This window comes from Vespa mandarinia, chromosome 8, assembly GCF_050613455.1.
Source record: "Vespa mandarinia isolate Hongniang chromosome 8, ASM5061345v1, whole genome shotgun sequence".
NCBI lineage: Eukaryota > Metazoa > Arthropoda > Insecta > Hymenoptera > Vespidae > Vespa > Vespa mandarinia.
The window spans coordinates 3,573,011-3,597,585 of record NC_140817.1 but is presented as its reverse complement, the minus strand read 5'-3'; the positions used below and the strand labels follow the sequence as shown (position 1 = coordinate 3,597,585).

The 24,575-nt window shown below is 29.3% G+C and overlaps 4 protein-coding genes across 12 annotated transcripts; 1 reads left to right on the top strand and 3 right to left on the bottom strand.

Annotated features, from left to right (window-relative positions):
* Positions 1 to 709: 709 nt before the first annotated feature.
* LOC118451140 (glycosyltransferase 25 family member) lies at positions 710 to 3,823 on the bottom strand. Of its 2 annotated transcripts, XM_035887383.2 has the most exons (10): positions 3,481 to 3,823; positions 3,023 to 3,251; positions 2,565 to 2,907; positions 2,350 to 2,469; positions 2,076 to 2,262; positions 1,864 to 1,938; positions 1,727 to 1,784; positions 1,524 to 1,651; positions 1,247 to 1,450; positions 710 to 1,132 (listed from the first exon to the last, which is right to left on the bottom strand). In XM_035887383.2, exons 1-10 carry the CDS (start codon positions 3,678 to 3,680, stop codon positions 955 to 957), a joined length of 1,722 nt encoding a protein of 573 aa, XP_035743276.1. In that variant the 5' UTR covers positions 3,681 to 3,823; the 3' UTR covers positions 710 to 954. The 2 variants fall into 2 exon arrangements, with proteins under 2 accessions (XP_035743276.1, XP_085515138.1); XM_085659012.1 differs by lacking the exon at positions 710 to 1,132 and having other exon boundaries at positions 1,253 to 1,442.
* Positions 3,824 to 4,036: 213 nt separating this feature from the next.
* mtDNA-helicase (mitochondrial DNA helicase) lies at positions 4,037 to 7,488 on the bottom strand. Of its 2 annotated transcripts, none has more exons than XM_035887380.2 (7): positions 6,300 to 7,488; positions 5,968 to 6,200; positions 5,210 to 5,894; positions 4,874 to 5,118; positions 4,695 to 4,795; positions 4,402 to 4,621; positions 4,037 to 4,300 (listed from the first exon to the last, which is right to left on the bottom strand). In XM_035887380.2, exons 1-7 carry the CDS (start codon positions 6,547 to 6,549, stop codon positions 4,154 to 4,156), a joined length of 1,881 nt encoding a protein of 626 aa, XP_035743273.2. In that variant the 5' UTR covers positions 6,550 to 7,488; the 3' UTR covers positions 4,037 to 4,153. The 2 variants fall into 2 exon arrangements, with proteins under 2 accessions (XP_035743273.2, XP_035743275.1); XM_035887382.2 differs by having other exon boundaries at positions 5,968 to 6,175; positions 6,300 to 6,439.
* Positions 6,743 to 13,623, top strand: ago (F-box and WD-40 domain protein 7). 7 transcript variants are annotated; one of them, XM_085659009.1, is made up of 9 exons: positions 6,743 to 6,772; positions 7,263 to 7,766; positions 9,234 to 9,486; positions 9,577 to 9,809; positions 9,902 to 10,004; positions 10,116 to 10,634; positions 10,770 to 11,177; positions 11,337 to 11,652; positions 11,745 to 13,623. In XM_085659009.1, the coding sequence occupies exons 3-9, from the start codon at positions 9,280 to 9,282 to the stop codon at positions 11,906 to 11,908; spliced, it is 1,950 nt and encodes a 649-aa protein (XP_085515135.1). In that variant the 5' UTR covers positions 6,743 to 6,772; positions 7,263 to 7,766; positions 9,234 to 9,279; the 3' UTR covers positions 11,909 to 13,623. The 7 variants fall into 7 exon arrangements, with proteins under 7 accessions (XP_085515135.1, XP_035743271.1, XP_035743270.1 ...); XM_035887378.2 differs by having other exon boundaries at positions 7,263 to 7,812; positions 9,254 to 9,486; XM_035887377.2 differs by having other exon boundaries at positions 6,744 to 6,772; positions 9,254 to 9,486.
* Positions 13,624 to 18,095: 4,472 nt separating this feature from the next.
* Positions 18,096 to 20,750, bottom strand: LOC118451141 (protein yellow). The gene has a single exon (XM_035887384.2). The coding sequence runs from the start codon at positions 20,159 to 20,161 to the stop codon at positions 18,845 to 18,847; it is 1,317 nt and encodes a 438-aa protein (XP_035743277.1). The 5' UTR covers positions 20,162 to 20,750; the 3' UTR covers positions 18,096 to 18,844.
* Between the last annotated feature and the right edge of the window lie 3,825 nt (positions 20,751 to 24,575).

Genomic DNA, 24,575 nt, shown 5'->3' with positions numbered 1-24,575 from the left:
ACACACACGTGAGTGTCGCGACGCGATTAGTATTTCTAAGGAGTGCGCTTTGATTGTTCGAAATTCGGGAAGCACAAATTCGAATGTGCTTAATAATTCGTTATGTCTGAAGCGGACGGTGCAAATGGTGGAGCTATCTGTAAGAGGTGTGTAGTAGCTAAAGCTACACATACCCTGTTAGTTAAGAAGCCAGTGCATTGAAGCGGAAAGGTATAGCGGATCGGTATCGCGGAACGCGGATTTTAGAGTAGAGTCACCGTCAGTCCGTGGGTCTCCACATGCAGCAACTTCCACGTAGTGAGACCTGGGTCGGTATTACTTGCAAAGTCTAATTGTAATTCTTTTAACGCAAGTACCACCGAGCGAATGGCTGCATATCTTTGTGTTTTCAAAATTATATTTAATTTAATTTATTGTAATTGAAATTGTTGAATATGGATTTATAATAAACGAGTTATCGTGAAATTATTGCGTTTTATTTACCTTGTTAAACTAATCATGGATAGAAAAGTTATTAACTCACATGAAAATGTAGCCGCATACATTATTTATGTCATATATCATTTTATAAACACGTAATAAAAATATAAATGTAGACTAATTAAAACACGCTTATTAATACAGTAAATCTCTTATAATTATTTTTATGAGATTAAATGCTAATCATCAGGAAAATGTAAATATGTTTAAAGTATTATATAAAATGAGTAATGTAATAAATTATGAAATGATATAACACGTAATATGAAATAATACATTGACTACTCTGATAAACATTGAAGAAAATAAGGTTATAAATATTATGGCACGATTATCCACTTCTTCGTAAGAAGAAGAATAAAAGCAAAATTAAAGTTGAATGATTGATAATGAATTGAAATAATTGCATGATTATAAAATTTCATGTAGTTGTATAATATTGTGCTTTGCGAATTAAGAATATTTTATGATTACTCATAATTCTTCTCGAATTTTCAAAATATTGCTTGCTTGATTATCAAAAATGATCTTAGAATTTTCTGTATCACTTATATATCCCTGATCACCGGTATAATGAGTTGGATGTATCAAAAGGGGATTCGTTGACAACACCGTCAAATTACGTACTGGGTAATGTTTTTTCCAATCATCTCTTGTATTGAAAATAAAAGAATAAATATATAAAGTAGTTAATTTACTTACAATTTTCTGTTTACTTCTATTATATATCTTCATAGATAATATTTTATAAAAATATTTTACTAACCTTGGATGAACATTTGATAAAATAGGAATATATTCATCAACAGGTATCATATTTTCAAGTGGTTTTGCCTCAACAAGTTTTTTAGCTCCAGTGGCTGATAAAATATAACCAAGCGTCCAATAACTATATGCTGCATGCACCAAATACTTAGAACCTTGTACCCACGATTCCTGTTTTTCCATTAATCTTTTTCTTCCTATGTATCTATGTATCAATTTGTATCAAAATTTGTATCAAAAGTTACAAAATAAATATTTTATGAAAGTATAACTCTTACATTAAATCCCATGGATTTCTTAATGTATTTAATTCAGATAAAACAAAATCCAATTTCTGTCGAAAAAATGGCTCAAAACGAATGTCATCTTCCAGAATCATAATACGTTCATATCTATATTCTAACATCTGATAATTTAATTATTATCAATAATAAAAGTCAATTGATATCTACTAAATTACTATAAAATCTTGTTACATTACCTTATTCCAAATAATATAATGACTTAAAAAGCAACCAATTTCTCCAGTTGTCATAGGTCTAAAAACAATAAGAAACATATGTATCTAAAATATTTTCTATGTAAATATATTTATGCTGTTTTACTTTTCTAAATTACCTCTTATGGTATGGATCTTCATATCCTGCCATTAATTTCACACCCCATTTTTCAAGTGCACTTTCATTTAACATTCTATAACATCAGGATACAGATATTGGGAGATATTAAAATAAATTTTATTTATGATAAAATAAATAGGAATATGCAAAAATAAGAAAATATAAATTATTTTATCTCATAAAAAATATATTGTATTAAATAGAACTTACCTACCATCCACAGCATTAAAAGTTTCTACATGTGCACCAAGTTCTTTAAAGAGACGATACATTCTAGTACGCCTTTCTGGTCTTCTCAAAAGATTTATCATATAGATATTATCCAATCCTAATGTGTCTATTTTTGGAGAAGACATGAATTTTTCCATACTATTCAATAATGACAAATGATCTTCTGCTAAAATCATTTTAACATAAAAGAAAATATAACAAATATAAAGATAATAAATAATATAAAAAAAATATATTAATAATTTTGACATACACAAAATTTCTAATTTTATATTTGTTAATCTCTGTAGATCCTCTTTAATTGTTTCATCTTTTCCCAATGGTACCATGATGTATCCGTATAATTCATCATTACAAATATATAATGGAACACCTGGATATTTATGTAATTCTTGTATTATGTATTATGAATTCTTGTCTTATGTATTACTTATATAATATAAATGATTCAAATATAAGTTGACTTACCAGAATTATTAGCACCAACAGCAAAAGTTATAACATCATCCAAAGGACCATCATATTGTACTAAATTTGTAAAATTGTAAGTCAACCAATCTGATTGTACCATGTTTAAATTAATAAGAACAGCACTATGAACCATGGGAACATTAAAACATCCTACATCTTCACGATATAAAATTAGTTGGTATTTTTCAGTTCGAAGATAGTAATAGTCATCAGTCATCCCTGCCCAAAAATTACTGTATAATCCATCGGATTTTAACAAAGGGGCAACCACAACTTGTCCTTTCGATACTAAATTTGTTAAAGTATTTGGATTTGTCAAAAAGATATCAGCATCGACCATCTGTAAGTTTATGGACTATTATATTGAATTATTATGATTAAAGCACAATTCTTTTGAAATATCATATATATATATATATATATATATATATATATATATATATATATAAAATTACCCAAATAAAATCAGCCCATATTTTTCTAGCATAATTCAATGCTTCCTCACGTAAATTGATGACATGTGTAAATCGAAGAAGCGACCAATCTGTACTACTCTCTTCATCTTCAAAACCATTTGACTTTTCATCTATATATGTGTCAACAGTATGATATTTTTCTGATACTTCTGCTAACCATGCTCTTAATATTTCATTTGTATTATCAATATTATTATCACTATAAATCCTAAAAAAGGAATAAAATTAAAAATCATATGAATATTGTATATAATTTGATTGTTCTTAAAAATTTCAATTAAACTCGTTAATAATTTTATAAATAAATATTATATCTCTTTTATAATTCATAATTCGTTTATAATATTTCTCTTGCATATAATTGAAAGTATCGAGGCTATGTCCAAAAGTAAGGTTAAATACGATTTTATCTTTGAAAAAGAAATTATTTTTCTTACCATAATTTTATTCGATTTTTAGGATAGTTTTGTTGTTCTAACAAACTTAGAAAATATGGTAATGTATGAGCTTTATTTCTAATTAGAATCGCTATCAGTACTGTCGGCTTTTTAAAACGTTCAGTACATTGAACGGACCGCGCGATATTAATTATCAAAAAAATAAAAATAAAACTTCGAAATATTGCTTTATTGAGCATTATTATCCGTGTAATTCTTAATAGATCACATAGAAAAGCGTACACAAAAAATTCTCACTATAATACCGGATGAATTAATGAATAATGATAAGTTAAAAGAGATCTTTCATTCTCTTTCTTTCTCTTGTACTCTGTCCTGTACCGTCCCTTTTGCTTACTAAGAGTAATCAGATAAAACCGCCTGTTTTGGAATATTTTCTTAATCACTCCTTTTTTCAGTTTTATTTATATTAGAAAACGATTCTAATTGATTCGAAACGAAAATTATAACATTATTTGCATTAAATGAAGTGATAAAAATATTGGAATAAAATATTTTTTTTAATAATTTTTTTTTTTCATATATACATTTATAAAGCGCTTAAATCTTTTTTGTATTTTTTTTTTTTTTTTTTTTTTAATTAATACAAAATCACTAAAAATATTGTATAAGAAAATTAATTTTTATGCCTGATTCTGGTTTTAATTGTATCTTATAATTTTAATTCTTTATCTGAATCAGACTTTGTAGTACTTTTAGTTTCAGATTTTGATTTTTTATTAGTTCCATAACTTAAACTAGTTTTATCAAAATCCAATATCATGATACCCAAATCGCCACTGTATCTATTTTTGGCTACCTATAATATAAAATAAAATAGAAAAAGCAGAATAAGTTTTATATTTCTTACAATTCTGTGTAATCAATGTAAAATTTATGCATATTTTAATATACTCTTACTTGTAAATATTTTTTTCCTTTTATACTAGTAAGTCTCTTGTCTTGTATAATAAGAACATTATCAGCTTCTTGACTTGCTTTAGCACTTCCAAAAATAGATGAAGTTGTTAGTTCTTCGTCATTGCGTTCTTTTCTCGGATGAATTACAAGTGTAACATGACAATTATATTTTGTAGCAAAGATTCTAAATGCAGAAATTATTTTGTCTTGTCTCCAAAATCTAAATACAAATAATGAAGAAGCTGAGATCATTCAATTAAATTTGGATGATAATTTGGATGATAACGATTTACCTATCTATGTGTTTGGATTCATCAGAAATTCCCATCATAAATTGCATATTGTCAATAATCACATGAGATATGTCATGCACATATGTTGCATGCTCTACTGCCTAAATACATAATAAATAAGTACTTAATTCAATTATTATGTACATAAAAGTTCGAATAATTAATTTTTATGAACTTACATCCATAACAATTTTAATACTTTGTTGCCCATGAAACGTCATAAAATAGATAGGTAACTTTTCAAAAGCATCTGCATACATATCAAAATCAATTATATTATCATAAAGGGAAACACCTGCCATTTGTTGTAACATTGTCCTTGCTAATCGTGCATTTCTAATTTCAAAACTACCCCATAATGTGTTAACTCCTTGCATTGCCAAGTCTAATGAATATTCACTCATGAATGTAGTTTTACCAGATCCTAAAAATAAATTTTGCATTTAATGCAACAAAGAAGTGTAATATAAATTATATATTTATAATTTATAGATATCACTACATTATTATTTTACCAGTTGGACCAGTTAATATTGTGAATTCCCCTCTTCTATGGCCTTTCAAAATACGATTTAGAGCTGGATACCGTTTCCATTTTACACCTTGAACCTTATCAATATTTTGTAAATCACTTAAAACGTCCTGTCTTAAATAACGAAAAGTAGTAATACTTTGATGCCATATTGGTTGAGCATTATATATAATATTTTTAATATCATATTCTAAATCAACAGCAACTTTTGGGCTAGGTTGTAGATCAGTCGATCTTACAAAGTAACATCTTTCTTCATTCAGTTTTTTGGAGAAATGTCGTGCTGCATCCCAACTTGAATCATCATTTCCAAACCATAAAGTTAATTTTTTAAAATTTTCTAGACTTGGCAATACCTGCTGAGGTAAGTATTGTAAATTGTATGGTAAACAAATGATGACGTTCACTAATTGTTGAGATATTAGTGCTAACAGATCTGGAATGGTTGGTATAACAACAGCACTAGCGTCGCTTTTTATATTTTTGTGCCCATAAATTATAAGGCCACTGACATCTGAAGTTGGAATCGTTTTTTCAGTTCCAGTATCCAAGAAAAATTGCTTAACGCCAACAAGATAATGATCAAAAGCGTACAGTGGAAAATAAAGAGCATTTTTATCTTCACTGTATAAACAGTTTAATGTAGATATATCTTCTTGCAATACATTCTGTAAATTAAATAAAAATATATAATCATTATATTAAAATATAATTCATTATGTTACTGCTATTGGATTATACCTTCAATGAAAGCATATCCAAAATTTTGTCATATTTATCTTTGGATAATTTAGAAATCTCTATACAATTTTCCTTTATAATTTTCCATTCATCTACATAATTTTTATCCATTGATAAATTCTTTTTAAGTTCTTCTAATTCCTTAATTTTTTTGTTAGTTACTTTTAATGATAATAATTTTTCTAATATATTCCATGGCCCAATACACCTGCATTTATCGCACATAAAGAACCCTGTATATAATATTTATCTCAGAAATAACATATACACATACATATATATATATACAATATAATTATTAATAATAAATTAGGAAATTTAAATGTATTTACCTGTTGTCTTATTTATATAAATTTTTCGACTTTTTGTATATTTACTAGTTTCACATATAAGACAATTTATGTTAATACAAGCATGGCCTTCTTGAAATGTTATATTATTTTCCCTTAAAATTCTTTTTATTCCTATTAAGGAAATATTAGGTAGAAGATCGTTATGATCTGTGTGGTAACAGTAACTCATGAAATGTGATTTTATACATTTCTTCTTCAAAATATATCGTGACAACAACCTAACAAGCATTGCTATTAAGAATTTAGATCCTCAAAGTATTCAGAATAAATAATTATCTCTGATCACTAAACCATTTTTAAAAAACCAATGTTCTATTGTACAGTGATTGGTATTTTTATATATATTCTAGAACTAATTCATTTTTTTATGATATCAAGTTTTTATATAAAAATAAAAGCAAAACAAAATGTTTTTTTCGCAATGGAACTTCATAGTTCATACGATAATAAAGGTATTTATATTTATTATAACCAGTATATAATCCTATAAAATTATAACCTGATCTAATTTGAAAACATTCAGCACGTGGATTAAACTGAATAATGTATATACTATGATACGTTCGTATTCAACAAAGATATATAGTTGAATACGTATAGAGGTTAAAGATGATAGTTTATGAACAAATATGTCATACATGCAATTGCATGTTCATTTTCCAATATCGATCAAATATTAAAAAATAAAATTATTATTTTAAAAAATTCTTACTCCCGAGAATTTTAAACATTATAGACGACCTGGGAGTAAGGATATTAATAGAATACGGCAATCTTCTATTGGTTATGATTTGTTTTCAAAATTCAGTCCAAGCAACCTTTAAAAATGATATTGAATTATCTTAAGAATATAGTACCAAGTGGTCCTAAAGTCCCTAAGTGATTTTACAAATCAATGTACTTTCTTTTCGAGACTTTTTAGGTTATCTTTTTTTCTTTCAGATTGTAAAACTACAACCTTAGGAATTTTTGACCCATTCTGATTACACATGACATATATAATGCATACACAAAAATCGTAGATTTAAAGTATGGAGAATCTATATATGATGGCGACAATAACAAAAAAAAACCCACAAAAAACTAGGGATTTCCTTGTAAAACCTTTAAAGTTTCTAACATAAGTTTGGCTACCCTGCATTTACCTGCTTTTGGTTTCTGTATCACCGGAGTTCGGAAAGCAACCTCGGAGCTGCCACGGGCTACCGATGGGTTCTTTGCCGTGTTTATACGTGTATCCTGTTTTTATTTTAGCGCTTGCTTTTAAAAAATTATCTTTAGCTAATATCATTATTATCACATTTTGATCTCGACAAGTAATACTCCCCGAAAAAAAAATGTATACTGCGTTAATTTGATAGAAAAATATAATAGACATTTAACAACGCTACACCGTCAAGACGTTTGACTCCGCTGAAGGAAGGGCAAAGAAGAAAAGTGTCCCAAGTATGAATATTCTTTATGAAGTTTTTTTCAACGTCTTTCGACTCAGGTAGTTAAGCTGACTTGGGAAAAAAAATATAAAAAGGACGGGGTGTGGCTGGTTGGCCCACGTTTATGATGTTCTAGGCTAGGTTTCAAATGATAGGCCACGATAGAAAAGTTAATCAAGGTTAAGACGTTTTTCAAATTTGTGTTATTAATAATGTATTATTATTATAGAATATAATTATTCCCATATTAAAATGCCACTACAAGATTAGGAATTTGTGATCGAAATTTTGTGCATCGATCCTATTTCACTCGTATTAGATTCTTTACTTTTTCCCTTCGCCCCTTGGAGTTATCATATACTGCACACGGCGTCGACACGTTTTCTGAGACATCGATGTATTATATATCACACGAAGAACATTAAAATATTATGATTTTGATGAAATATTTTTTGTCAAGTGTTAATTCGATTGTATAATATAAGATATTTGTCAATTCTATATCAAAAATTTTGTTAAATATCCTTATTCTTATTGATAAAGCATCATTCATGAACTGCTATTACCAGTGTTTATTAAAAAACTGATAATTATAAGCTCTTTGTTATCCATTATTCCAAAAGTCTATTGTTTGATATAATAAAAGAATTATGGTCACATATGTATATGCATATACTATTTTTATTTATAAATCAAATACTCTTTTCGAAATATTAATTTTTTGTTTTTTTTTCTTATGATAAGTTTAATTTAAATAACAGTGCATGGTATAGGCATTTATATTCCACATGACTAGATCTAGGATTTATTTATATATATATTATATATATATATATATATATATATATATATAGATACATAGGGGGTACCACCTAATTATATCACTTGAAATATTTCCGTTATAATACAAATTTTGAAAGAAAATGTTTCCTGATTGAACGAAAGTTATATAGTTTTATTGGGAGTATAAGTGTATAGTAAACTATATAGCAAAAATAGTTTTATTCCATTGCAAAAGATTAATGAGATAAAAAGATCATATTTGTTTCTTTAAATAGAAAAATTTTTAAGATCAATTTGGCAACCTATAATACTAAGTATTTCAAGGTTAACAAAGGTCATATAAACAAGGTTTTCTATTATATATTGGCCCTCATAAAATGATGCAACTTTTGCAGGAAACATTCTTTTGAAATTTATATTACGAGGTAAATATTTCATGTGATAAAGTTAGGTAGTATATTCTATATATACATATCTTCCTATGTAGATAATTTGGAAAATAAAAAAGTCTTAAGAAAAAAAGTTTCAGTGAACTTTTATGATTAAGGAATGTACGTTAAAAGTTGAATAAAAATGCTTATATTTTAGAAATGAAATCATCTTTGAGAGTATCAAGAGTTAAATAAATCTATGTTTCTTATGGAATTTATTCTTCTCTATATAATAATTTAATATCATATATTTTATTTCTTGAAAGGTTCTCTTTTGATTTTTCAGGTTGTTAAAAGAAAGAAAATACAGTAATGTCTGTTCCTTCCACATCATCAAAAAAGCTTAGTGAAGGAAAACCAGGAGGTACAAGTCCAAGTCCTATTGAAAGTATCGAAGTTGTTCCTGGACCTAGTTCTTTAGATCCTATGCATTGCACCTTTCCACAAGATGGTGAATCTGAAGAATATGGTGACGAAGAAGATGAAGATGATGATGAAAGTAGTGAAGAAGAGAGTGAAGTAAGCTCATCTTATTCTTTAGTCTATATGTTAAATTGTTTTACGTATCATATATATTTTATCTAATATCATAAATTAATTATAAAACAGATTAGTGATTCTGGCTTATTTCGTGATGCTGAGTGCGAAGAAGAAATTGAAGGTAGCAGTTGTTCATCGCCCGTATTACAAGCTCAGCCATGTTTACCACAGAGAGTTCATAGTCCTATATTACACACATGTGTTCCATTGGATATTGTACAACCTCATAGAAAACGAAAAAGTGAAACAGAGTCTAGTTTACCATGCAAAAAACTTAATCCAGAAGATAAATCTTATATAATGTATGTGCTATTTTAAAAAATTATAACTTAAATGTTAAATATATTAAAATTATATTTAAATGAAGTTAATAAGTATTTTTATTTTTTAACAGGAATGCAAAAAAATTGGATGATAAGGCTAAACATATTAGGTGTGTCATTCCAACAAAAGATAATCCACCACCTGAAATGAATAACTGGCTTTTGCAATTTCAAGTATGCTTAAAGATACTTTTGTATTTGTTTTATTAAAAAATATTTCATTGATCATTACAAATATTATTTATCATATTGCATGTTTTATATCATATGTTAATATATTTTCAGAGGTGGTCAAATGCAGAAAGGATGTTAGCTATAGACGAATTAATAGAAAGATGTGAACCAACGCAAGTACGCCATATGATGCAGGTTATAGAACCACAATTTCAAAGGGATTTTATATCCTTACTGCCAAAAGAATTAGCCTTATCGGTATTGGCTTTCTTAGAACCCAGGGATTTATTACGTGCAGCACAAACTTGTAGAAATTGGAGATTTTTAGCAGATGATAATTTACTTTGGAAAGAGAAATGTATAGCTGCTGGTATAGATGATTTAAAAGATTTGCCTCCTTCAAAACGTAAAAATTGTAGAAATCCTGGCAACTCTTCATCACCATGGAAACAAGCTTACATGCGACAACACAATATAAAAATGAATTGGAGAACAAAGCCAATCCGTACCCCAAAAGTTCTTAAAGGTCATGATGATCATGTTATTACATGTCTTCAATTTTCTGGTAATCGAATAGTTAGTGGTTCTGACGATAATACTCTTAAAGTTTGGTCAGCTGTTACGGGTAAGGTAAATATTCCAAGTATTTTAATAAATATTTCAAGCTAATAAATATTGCTTTTGTAATACATAAGCAATTAAATTTTCCATTTTATATATATATACAATATATAATTACATGTATTTGAATATTTTTATTTCTAGTGTTTACGAACATTGGTTGGACATACAGGTGGTGTATGGTCCTCCCAAATGTCAGGTACTACTGTGATTAGTGGTAGTACAGATCGTACCTTAAAAGTATGGAATGCAGAGACTGGACAGTGTATACATACTTTGTATGGCCATACATCAACAGTGAGATGTATGCATTTATATGGAAATAAAGTGGTTAGTGGTAGTAGAGATGCCACATTAAGAGTGTGGCAAGTAGATACTGGTGAATGCCTACATGTACTTGTGGGTCATTTGGCAGCTGTCAGATGTGTGCAATATGATGGAAAATTAGTTGTCAGTGGAGCTTATGATTATATGGTAAAAGTATGGAATCCCGAACGCGAGGAGTGCCTTCATACATTGCAAGGACATACTAATCGCGTCTATTCCCTCCAAGTAAGTATTACTTATGTATTTAAATGTAATTAAGTTTATACATTATACACACGTACAATATTTCATTTCTTATCTTTTTCATGAAAAAAAAAAAAAAAAAAAAAATATTTTTTATGCATTGAATTTTATAATTACTGATATGTTTTATTTGCTTATCAGTTCGATGGTGTACATGTTGTTAGTGGATCACTAGATACAAGTATAAGAGTATGGGAAGTAGAAACTGGTGCTTGTAGACATACTCTTATGGGCCATCAGTCTCTTACTTCAGGTATGGAATTGCGTAATAATATTTTGGTGTCTGGAAATGCAGACTCTACAGTCAAGGTATGGGATATTGTTAGTGGGCACTGCCTTCAAACACTTTCTGGTCCAAATAAGCATCAATCAGCGGTTACTTGTCTGCAGTTTAATAGTCATTTTGTGATTACTTCATCTGATGATGGTACTGTTAAACTATGGGATGTCAAAACTGGTATGTATATTGTTAGAATAATTATTGATATTATTATCTTGTTATAATAGAATTTATTATATTATAATTAAATAATTCTTTCTATTTATTAGGTGAATTTATAAGAAATCTAGTTGCTTTAGAAAGTGGTGGGAGTGGTGGAGTTGTATGGAGAATACGTGCAAGTGACACAAAATTGGTGTGTGCAGTTGGTAGCCGTAATGGTACTGAAGAAACAAAACTTCTTGTCCTCGATTTTGATGTAGAGATAAAATAGTGCACTTTCTCACAGACTGGATTCCTGCTCCTTTGTACGACTTCTGTACATACTTTAATTAGGTAGCATAACCAATTTACTGTACAATGTTTCATGTATTACATGGTGTGATTGTGATAAGACTGTATGGTGGAAATTTGAAGAAGTTGATTCAAGTCAATTTTGGACATTATGCGCGATCTTCGATTAGATGAGTTGTCTAACATTGACGGGATTAATTGCATAACTTACGGAGTGTATCAATTGCAGTGTACAAATATGAGATTTAAAAGACTCAACAGCCTCTGGGGAATGAGAGCTTTATAAGTGTAATACTGAATTATTGCTGTTATTGAATTTAACGAAATCGTTACGGATATTAAAGGAGGCATGATAATTCTTTCATCTTAATGCAAGTTTATGTGGGCTATGAAAAAGATTTCTTATAAAAAAGTAAGGTTTTATCAATATTATGGAACGGTTATTTATAGAATTTCAATTAAAATAAGTAATTATTAATTGTCCACATAAGTTACAACTTGAACGTCATTTTTTTTTAATTTTTTTCTTTTTTTTTTCTTTTTTTTTTTTAAAGAAATTTCTGATTAAATCTTTTTTATTATAAATGCAAATATCATGCCACATGATTTAGATATCAATCTGTATCTATTTAGAAACATGATTTTTGTTGTAAGAATGGAAATACATTGTTGTGAGACTGAAAAAGAGATACATATGGGAGGACACAAAGATTTAGATTTTGTAACTATCACTTGAATATAATCGTGTAATATCTAATATTAGTAAATCATTAGGTATAGTAAAAATTTTTTTAATACTAAAATTTTAAGATTACATCGAAATATGTATAAAAAAATTTTTTTTCTTTTTCTTTTTTTTGCTTGAAAATGCAAAAATTTGATAAGATAACTTTTATGTGTATACAAATTGATAAAGAGATAGAATTCAGTCTTAATTGGAATTCTGGAGTCATGGAGAATATGACACGAATTTGTTTCGATATATTCACGTTAAATAGGCGTATATGTGATATATAAATATTTTCATTAGGTGTAATCCCATATGTATGGCGATTAAATCTCCATCGTTTAATATATTCAAAAATTAAAATGACTTTTATATAAGTATAAAAAGATCTAAAAATGAGCGGATCATTAGGATTATTGGAAAAGGATTTATTTATTCTATGTAAGCAATCGTAACATAAATGATCGAAAAGCAAATGTAATGAAAAGGCTCGCATCGAAAGTTATAGAATGTCTTTTTTTGATAATTCATAAAAGTATTTTTTTTTTTTACCAAGGGGCAATAATAAGAGCTGCATATTATCCCCATATAGTATGTATATGCTAATTTTATAGCATCGCTTATATAATCACGATCTTTAGAGCCCCTATGAGTTGTCAAAAGTAAATTAAAAAGTTAGACTAAAAAGGCATTTATTTATTATTCCAGCTTAGGATTTACAGTAAATCGAAGTGATGTAGACAATAATGAATTATTGCACTTAATCACAACCATTATTCCTGAGATAGATAAAAGTAAGCTTGCAAAAAAATTCAAAATATTAATTTTTCCCTCTTGCAAAAAGTTTATATGCCCGTAGAAAGGGTATTATAAAGAATGCAAGAAATTATATTTTGTGTGAATGCATCTTTTATTATTGGACCCTGGTTATCCTAAGGATCGTGTTTTATTTGTATATTGCTTAATAGTTTATATTATAAGGATGTGTTATCTGTTGTATCATTTTTTACAAGAAATAGAAAATGTTGCTCCATTTTAGAAAAATCGTATTTTTATTTACAATATACTGTCATTTACAATTTGTTATATTAAAGAAAAATTTGTTTAACAGCAAAATAAAATCTGTACATTTTGTTTCCTATATAAATAGATAATATTTTTTTAATGTTGGAAATGTAGCAACAACTAAGAAATTAAATGGAAATAACTATATACTATATGTGTATATAGATATTTATATTTGAGCACAGTATGTTTCAATTTTCTACGATGTGCTGTTAGATTTATTTTTATAATAATAACGATAGGAGTAAAAAAAAATATGTGAAAATTCAAAAAATCATTTGTTATTTTTGGCAATAATGTGAAGTTTGAAAATTATTAATGACCCACAAAATATATGATAGATAATAAAAGTTGAAATTTTAATTCAAATAATTTACAGGTAAGATTTTGCTTTTCCATTAACTTCTTTACTGTTTCATTACCGTTTCAATACTCCACAATTTCATTAATGTTTCAATATTACAATGACAACTGTACATGGTAAAATATATAACTTACAAGAATATTTGTCTTTCTAAAAACTGTTTAAAATATCATGTTTTAACAATGATAATAAAAGTACATTCTTCACAAGTCACATAAATTGAAGAATTTTTTTCTTCGAGCATCTCTTTGTCTATTTTGTAATAATTGCCACATCTGCATGGAAAACTTAATACATCCTTTTTATTTGTTTCTTGTAATTCATGTAAATGTACAGTTGCATGAACAATAATGTTATTAGATTCTAATTCTGCTTGTTTACATTCAGTATCATATTTCTTTCTTAAGTCGGGATCTTTTAAGATAGACCAAGCTTCGGCAAGAAGTTGAAATTCTTTAGTATTTTCTTTTGTTCCAATGGTTTTATCCGGATGAAGTTGACGTGCTCGATGATAATATGCATGCCTTATTTCCTCATATGATGATTCCATAGAACAACCAAGTGTATTATAATAATCATATATATCCATTATTTCCTTCTTCGTCTGGTTATTTACGTATTAAACTATTTAACGATTTCAGTATTAATATAATTAGAGTTTAGGAAATATTTTATAGGTTATATAGTTTACATCATTCTATCAACTATTTCACATGTGGTCATAACGCGACTGCGCATACGATGAGATATTCTATTCTACGAGTCAATGTCTATATGTATAAAACATTGCATAATTTCAGGCGTCTTAACAACAGACCTACGCTCCAGCTACCGACTACGAGTATTAACTAATTTTTCATATAAACGATTACGATTGTCTCAAATTAATTATTCTGATTGTTTAAACTTATATGTATTGTTTCGAAAAATGTTTAAAATTAACAAAGTGATAAAAAGGATTTCAAAAGGGACATAAGGAAATACAGAATTTGCCTCTTTATTGATAAATTATCATTTAAATAAACGCTAAATAATAGTAGTAGTACTATATAAATATATATATATAAATTGTTAATCATATACAATATATATATATATTTATTCTTCTTTTATGTTTACCATATATATATATATATATATATATCGGGTGAGTCACCTATAATATATATATTATAATTTATACGTTAATAAAAAATATATTAACTTCATCTACTTAATTGATTTTAATATTATACGCGCGTTGCTTTTAAAATTTAATTACATCGACGTAACTTAAATTTATTCTGTGCACTTTTGTTTTGTTTGGCATGATAATTTATAATGATATTAATTAATTGGATAAAATAAATGAGAAATAAACGAGAAGATTAATTCGAATATAATATATAACCGAAATTACATATGCGTTATCGGTATATGAATTTTAGCAAAGTTATATTATCCCGGATTAATTATCTCCACATAAGAGATTTTCATTCTAACAAAATAACACCATTATGTTTCTTGATATGTATTAAACGATTGTATGTATATGAAAGCGATCTTATCACGGAATAATAAACTGCCTTGTTATTGGTCTATATGATATTGCGAAGTTATATCAAAATTTTTGCAATAAAAGATATCAAAAAATGGAAAATATTAAATTAGCAAACTATGTTAGATACAATGAATGTTTTCAGAGCGATTGAGTATCTGAAATATTCAAAAAGAAATGTGGATTAAAGAAAAGAAACGCATTGATCAGCAAAATTGAAAGCCAAAAGTGGCGGCGATCAGTTGTGGTTCTTTGGTAGCTGAATTTTAATTACACAATTTTTATAAACAATACGAGGGATATTTGCATAACGTGAATTATTCGACTTTTTTTTTTTTTTTTTTTTTTTTTTTTTTTTTTTTTTTTTTTTTATGATAACATAATAACGTGAAGAAGATTTTTTATTTTTTTATGTCATTAATACACCTGTGAATCTCTACGAAACCACGCGATTTCTAAATACTCTGTTTAGTTATAGAATATGATTTGTTAAATTGTATTCTTTTGTTGTTGTTAAAGGAAAAAAAGCGAAAAAAAAGAAACAAAGAAAAGAAATTTGAACGAGTCAATTATTACAACTAGGAAAGATTATTCGTAAGCGTGTGCTTCCCTGCGTGTTTCTATATCGTCTCTAACGCTTTCTTGAAATCTCACTTTCTATCACGTTTCTATGGTAAAGGTTACGCAAAGTGTAGATTTTCCAAAGTACTATATATAAATAAAAATAATTAAATAATGAAAGAAAGGAGAAAGAAAGGAAAGTTTTATAAGTTGAGAAGATTTTTCATGCGTTATTATCAACCATTCGATCGTTTATTCGAATCAAATGGAATTTAATGTAAAGCGTAACGAGGGTGAGATCTCGTTGCATTGTATAAACGTTATCTCATATTAATATCTATCTCTGGGTGGGATCGTGGTTTATCTATTGCAAAAGATTACAAGAGCGTTCTCACAAGAAAGATTTCGTCATTTGAGGAGCCTCACCCTCGCGCGTCCGCCTGCCTGCACACGCTTTGGCATCATTTAGAAGATGAAACGAGGCGAGGCAAGGCGATGTCTTCTTTTTCGTTTTAAAGTACCTATCACAAGAAAGAGAGATAGATAGATAGATAGAGAGAGAGAGAGAGAGAGAGAGAGAGAAAAAAAAAGAGAGAGAAGAAAAGTGGAACGCGAATCGTTGTGCGTATCGAAAGGCAAACACAATTGTGAGAAATGCTTTTAAACGAGAAAGTGAAAGATAGAACAACCTTCTTTGCAATATTTCCTTTTTTAAATAAAAGATTTTAACGTCTTGTAACATTTTGATTGATTTTATAGTTGTATAAAATATTATATATACATATGTATATATATATTCTAATTATTTTCAATGAATATTTATTCCGTAATAATTAATCTCGATTTTTTTTTTTGATAGAAACTAATTTTTTAATCATTCATTTAAATAATAATTGTCGATGGAATTACAAAATGAAGATTCGAAAGAAAGAATATTTCAATAGTTAATCATTAATCGTCAATTTGTATTCTAATAGATATCTTTGATCATCTCTTTTGACGTTAATCAACATACATTGAATGAGATTACGAATCATTCATTGATATATCTAATGCCTATTGAAATTCAAAGGTACTTGTATGCTTTTGAACACACAATTGATATTGTCGAAGATCAGAATCGTTCCCATAAAAATTTGAATAACGTAAATCGCGAATACGTTGACACAGATATGCATTAAGAAATTACAACTAAAAGTAAGATGATTATAAAGGCGAACATGTTTTTCTGCTTGGGTCATAGTAACAAAGTAACCCGGGTACTTGCCACGCCAGTTTATCTTTCTTCCTTTTCTCTCACACGTTCAATGTGCAAGAAGAATGTTCTTGACTACTGACAATAAGTTCTACTCACGATTCTCTCTCTCTCTCTCTCTCTCTCTCTCTCTCTCTCTTTATCTCTCTATCTTTCTTCCCTTTTTTCCCTCTGTCGTTAGACGATCGCGTAACGTTGCCGTTTCTCTCTAATCTCGAACCTCTAGTCAAAGTTTACGCGTGAAACGAGGTCGTGCGTTCGTTGTAACCATTCGTGTCTCTTCGTTTTTAAACTTTTTTTAACTTTCGTTTGATCTTTTCTTCATTTTGATATTGTCATATCATATAAAAATGTAATTTCGTAGAGATTTCAGGTTTCCGTTAATGCCATTTTACAACTGCTCCTTGTTACTATGTATTTTTTCTTTTCTTTTCCTTTTTCTCTCTTTTTTTTTTTTTTATTTATTTATTTTACTCGTTTTTTTTCCTTTTTTTCCCTTCGACAATTATAAAAACAGAGATTAAAATATTAAGAGAAAAAGCGTCGCGACTCTTGCTATGTCGTTAGTCTCGAGACAAACGAAAAATGCTGATTCCTAGTGAGATAGTTTATTTATTGCTCATATCGCAAATTTCAATTGGTTGATAGGGAGATTATATTTTGTTTTTTTTTTTGGAATGTCAACGTTCAAACACATATTGTTCTCGCAAATCTCTACTAACCTGATCTAGCATAGATCTTACGACATAGCATTTATGCATAGAGAATTAAATTGATATGATACATTATATTGATATTAAATTGATATGATACATTATATTCAAAAGATAAAAAGAAGAAGTCGAATATTCGCATGATTTGGATTGAAATTTTTGTTCTTTCCTTTTTTTCTTCTTTTTCTTTTTCTTTTATTTTTTTTTGTCTTTTTTTCTTTTTTTGTCCATTCTATATATTCCCCTCCGTTATCTATATTTTTGTTTCATATGTAAAATCGATGATTGTAGCTCAAACGAAATCTCCTTCGTTAATAGGTACATATATATGTATGCATGTATATACATCGTATATAGGTCAAGATATTTGTTTCCATTGGCATTAAAACCCATCCTCAATTAATTCTTTAATGCTTGAAAAAAGTACCATAAGAGATCATCCGAGCTTCGAAACGTCGTTGACGGTCGAATAATCGACCAAGAATATATATATATATATGTATATATATATATATATATATATATATATATATATATATATACACGTTCGAACGCATGGATTTTAGGATGAATCGAAAAAAGATGAATGAACAAATGGATTAACTAATGTATGAATGGATATATGTATGTATGTATGTATGGATGGATGGATGGATGGATGGATGCATAAATGAATGGATGGATGGACGTAAAATTACTTAAGAAGATGAAGAAGGAGAAAAGGTAATAATAACGATGGTAGAAAGTAGGAAATTGTACCGACGCCAGCAGTAATATCCGGTAGTATTGGTATCGAACCATCTTCGAAATATTGATAACTCTTGGACATTGCACGTGTTTTTATAACACGATAATTGGGCACGTCTATGTCTACGCGATTGTTGATAAAGTTTTGAAACGAATTGGTAACGCAATAAAAGTTACCGTCCTCGTCAAAAGCAAACGTATCGGGCCATTGCATGTGAATGTGATCCCTTGATATGATCCTTTGACCGGTTGTAAAAGAATTCGATTGTTTGGTATCCCAGGTAGAGACGGCGTCATCGGCGAGAAGACCGAAATAAAGTACACCGGTGGCGGACATTGCCATACCATCGGTTTGGGAGTTCTTTCGGCCAAGTTCTTTGACAAATCGATCTATGTTCTTCGTATTATTTTTTAAAACGGAAGTAGGTAAGGAATAAAGATGAAAGGAGGATATGGGAGAATAATAGACCTGTCTATCCTTGCTGCTTGCCGGTGAAAGTGCGATCCCATCTACGTGAATCGGTAATATTACGTGAGTTTTTGCAACCATGAATCCTACGGCCTCGGCTTTAGCCTTCATCGATTCGTGTCTGATCTTCCAAGATGTATTATTCATTAAAGAATAAACAATAATACCAGGATCGATGTTACCATTATCGGTTATATAAGCCATACCGCCATCCTCATGATCTAAAACTATATCGTTGAGGTAGGCCGTGTTACGAGGGGCAACATCTTCTGGGAACTCGTAACTACGAAGTATTTCACCCTTTTTCTCAAGGTCGAGGATAACCAAGCGAGGCTTACACTCGGACTTAACGTCCACGGTCAAGGCAGCGGGCCTTCCAGTGTCGAGTACCCACATTCGGCCTTTCGGATCAATCTCCATACTATGAACCAATTGAAAGGCATTACAATCCCCGACCTTTTGCATATTCCAATTAGGAAAAGCTTCCAACTTCGGTGCCGTATTTCTTTCGATCGGTGTCGCCGACGTAACACCCAATGTTACGGGCACACCGTCCTTCCACCTTGGTATCGTTAAATACATTTTATTTTTCCAAAACTTAATACCTGCTATCAAATTGTTCGCTGGTATATAGTCGCCCTTTCGAATGGCTAATTGACGCATGTCTTCCGATGGCCAAACCACATCTATCGTGTTCCATTGGAATATCACTTGGAAGGGATCGTGACACCATCCTACCTTTGTTATCGTTGCCACAGTCGTCAGAATCAAAAATAACAAAGTCAAACCCTTCATTCTGGTTAAGAATTTTTATATTTTTCCTTGAGAGTGTGTAAACTCGTAGTCTCTCTTTCTTTCTCTCTCTCTCTCTCTCTCTCTCTCTCTCTCTCTCTCTCTCTCTCTCTCTCTCTCTCTCTCTTTTTATTTCTTTCTTTACACTCCTATTTTCTTCGTTTCTTCTTCCTCTTCTTCAAAAGATGTCTATTTCCGTAATGCTACTTTGAGAGAGGCGAGAGGTAGTACTATACTACTATAATATTACCAAATTACTGCTAGCTACCGGTGTGCTATTTATTCCTGGGCTATTTTCCACCTCTCTCTCTCTCTCTCTCTCTTACTCTCTCTCTTTCTCTCTTTTTCTCTCTCTGTTTCTCTCTTTTTATTTTTCTCTCTTTATTTTTCTCTCTATATTTTTCTCTCTTTATTGTCTCTTTATTCGTTTTGGAAAATGAACTCGCATGAGCGTGTTCGTGATCACGGTGCGAAGCGAAAGAAAAATTTAAGTATAGCGAAGAGAAGCAAGAAAGAAGAGAAAAAGAAAACGTTAGAACGTTGCGCGCGCGGACACGTTCGCAATTTGACTGACGATGAAAACGAAGAGAAGAGTCAGTCGAAGCTGCGCTAGTCTCTCTCTCTCTCTCTCTCTCTCTCTCTCTCTTTCTCTCTTTCTCTCTCTCTCTCTCTGTTTCTCTTTCTTTCACTCCCTCTCTCGCTCTCTCTCTTTCACTGTGTCTACCGATGCACCCCACTCCAGAGGGACGCGCACGAACGATCAAACGCCGTGAGAAGAAACCAAGGCTATGTGTCAGCTACTACATCTACGTACACATAGTATTCATCTATTTACCCCTTCCAAACTTAACACTCAACCCTTGCGTTCGGTCTCCTAACCGCGTTTCTTACTTGTATTAAATTTAACGGTTACGTGATACGTGCGTCATTTTAGGAAATTTGTTATAAGAACAAGAAAAAAAAAAGAAAAGAAAGAAAGAAAGAAAGAAAGAAAAAAGTTTTATGGTCTTAACAAATCTATCAGATATTTTACCCTCGATATATATATATATATATATATTTAACAATATTTTTACAAATATTAAATGAATTTTCAATTCACAATACATGTGATTTGTAATTATTTAGATATTCGTTATTTAAGTATACGCGAGGATTTTTTTCTCTTTCTCGATTTGATTAAAACTTTTCGATTTATCATGATAAGTTGAGATATTTAAGCGCAATAAGAAATATAGTTATATATAATGTATATTTATATACTATCGTGGGCCTATTGAATTGTATACGAGTATTCGTGAGTGACGAAATATTGGATTCACCACGACCTCGAGAAATCCTTTAAAAGAATCGTGTAAACGCGGCTATCTCTTTTTGGTAGAGGAAAAAGACAGAGAAAGAGACATTGAGAGAAATAGGAGTGTCTTTGGAACGAGACCATGATTTAAGACCATAGTATTTTTCTTTTTTCGCAAGAACTTTTGCCTTTGAATGTTCCGAACGATTTAATCAAGATGACGACTTGTTCATCTCTCTATCTCTCTCTCTCTCTTTTTTTTTTATTGTAGCATGTGTGTATCAGTGTGTGTGTAAGTGTGCGACCGTATTTTTTTATACGCACCGTTGAACATCAGATCAAAAGAATCTAGTTAAAATCGAAATAGTATATGAAAAAGACAAAAAGAGAGAAATAGAAAGAGAGAGAGAGAGAGAGAGAGAAAGAGAGAAAATACAAGGAGTAAATATTTTTGAAAAAGAAGATAGATAAAAGAGAAGATAATCTGATATAAAACTATCATTTTTAATCTTAAACAGTATAAATCCTTAACTGCAATCTCCGTTTCTAGTTAGTCAAACTAAGCTCTAATTTTAAAAGGACAAGATGGATATTTTTAAATGTTGCATCAATTTGACGGACTAGACGTTAATATATGTAACTTCGTACGTATGGCGGCTTCTCTATGCGCAGAAATTTGCACATGCTTATATTACGCAATGAATTACGCTGAAGAATGTAATTTTTTTAGTTTTTTTTTTTTTAGTTTCGCATGATGAAAATTGACTTATCCGAAATCGTGTCTTTGTACGAAAACAATTATTGTCATATCTCTATTTAGTACATATATATATATATATATACACACTTATCTACACATTTTTAAATGTTTTTCTTTCTAATATTTAACAAAAGATAGAATAAAATATACGCGGGAATATTTCGAAAGTAAAGAGAGAAAGAGGAAGAAAAAGAGGGAGAAAGAAAGAGACAAAGAAAGAGTGACAATAAGAAAGTAGAAATTAATGTACATATGTATGGTTGTGAGGTCAAAGATGACACTTGACATCCTCGTCGCAATTCTTACTATGTAATTCATCAAACATCCGAATGACGAATGACTCATTATCTTACCGTGATTGTTTTCTCGTTAGTAATGTAAAGAATGAATGAGTCAGGAGTACAACTGAACGTATATGATTCCAATGTGATTTGCATTTTATACGATATAATTATATAAGAGAATTTTATAAACATTTATTAACATTGAATAACCCTATTTCATTATTTATTACGAATATGAGAAAACAAGGTCATGAAAAACGCTTTTCCTTACGTTTCACGCATACGATATTATCGTAAAGCTTATATAGAATATGCGATCGTAGAAATAAACGATCGATCTCATTAATAAGATTACATCACCTTGGAAAGGAGAATACCTTTTTCGTTTCACGGATTTATCCTATGAGATAGGTTTTCAGTATTAGATTTTTTTTCCCTTTTTTTTTTTTTTCTTTCTACCAACCATGCATCATGGAGGATTTTCCTTGACATAGTATTCTTTATAACGTCATACTTGTTCAATAATAGACGTATACATTTACGCACAATAATAGACATTTTCTGTTTACTTTTGTCTATGTTTTCAATGTCTTTGAAATTTTTAAAAAGTAAAAAGAAATGAAGAAAGAAAAAATATATTAAGACATGCGTTAAATTCCTTTTACTTTTTTCGATGGTAAAGCAGATCGAAAAATTGTGTATTAAATTAATATTTGAAAAATAAAAACGACTAAGAATGTTTTAATGTTTTTCCGTTTATTTTACATTTCTTTCTCTCTCTCTCTCTCTCTCTATCTCTCTATTGGAATATCGTGTCATATATGAAGAGTTTCAAATTGAATTGACTCTCGCGTGCCTTTATTACTGTTAGAACATTATATTACTTGTCACATGCTCATGAATCAACCGTCATGCAAATAACTCTATTGTTATACCGTTTTCGTCAACAAATTTTTTTTTTTTGATGTTAATAGTTATCGTGTCTGAAAAATATTTATCAGAAAAGAATTTGTCATACTTATATATATGTATGACATACTTATATATATATATATATATATATATATATATATATATACTTATATATATATATATATAATATCAAGGAAATTTTATATTTATCATAAATTTCGATTAATAGCTAAATCAACCAAGGTCAAATATATACATGAATGAGAGAAATAATATATGTTTTTTAATGTTAAAATTTTTTATTGCTTCGATAGCGTGAGCGGTTAAAAGCAAGTTGCGAATTAGGGACACAGTCCTTGTATACTCTCTAATTAACTAATGAGAACTCTGAGAGAATGAGCGGGGGAAGAGTGTTAACTAACGACAATTCAACATTCTTTCACGTCTATCAAAAGGATTTTAACCGCTAAAAATGGTACGATAGATTGGTTACAACTGTACTATAAGTACACGTAACTGCGATATATTCGCGGTATAAATATCAATGAGGACCACTTATTAGCATGTTCTGCTAATTTTCTTAGATGTTTCGCACACCGTTTGCTCTTCTTGTTTGTATTGCGCGTACCTGTCTATACATCAAAGAAGAGTTTCAAATTTGTTTGCTCATTTCAAGGTTGTTAGAAATATACACATTAGATTCTCGATAATACGACCTAATTTGTTTAATGAAATCTTTCTGACAATTAAAAATGATAATATTATAACATAAGAAATAATCATTTATACATGTGAATTTTTTTATTTATATTTTTACAATTAATTCACGTGTACCTTTTAATATTGTCGCATTAATAAGATTAACTATTTTTCACGTAATAAAATTGTCCCTAAAACAATGAATATTTTTAAATAGATATCATTCGATCAATATTCTTTTTTATCTTGATTTTTTTTTCCCCCCAATTAAATTTCAATCCTACTTTCCTTTTACTTTCACTTTCTCACATATGTATAATTCATTGATTTATTATAATTAAAAAATGGTGACACCAATATTTGGTATTGAAATATTTCAAATTTCGACCTTGCAATTTGTATTAAGATATAAATATTAAAAACTTCGTCATCGTATAAAATTGATTCGTTGTAACAAGCAAAAAG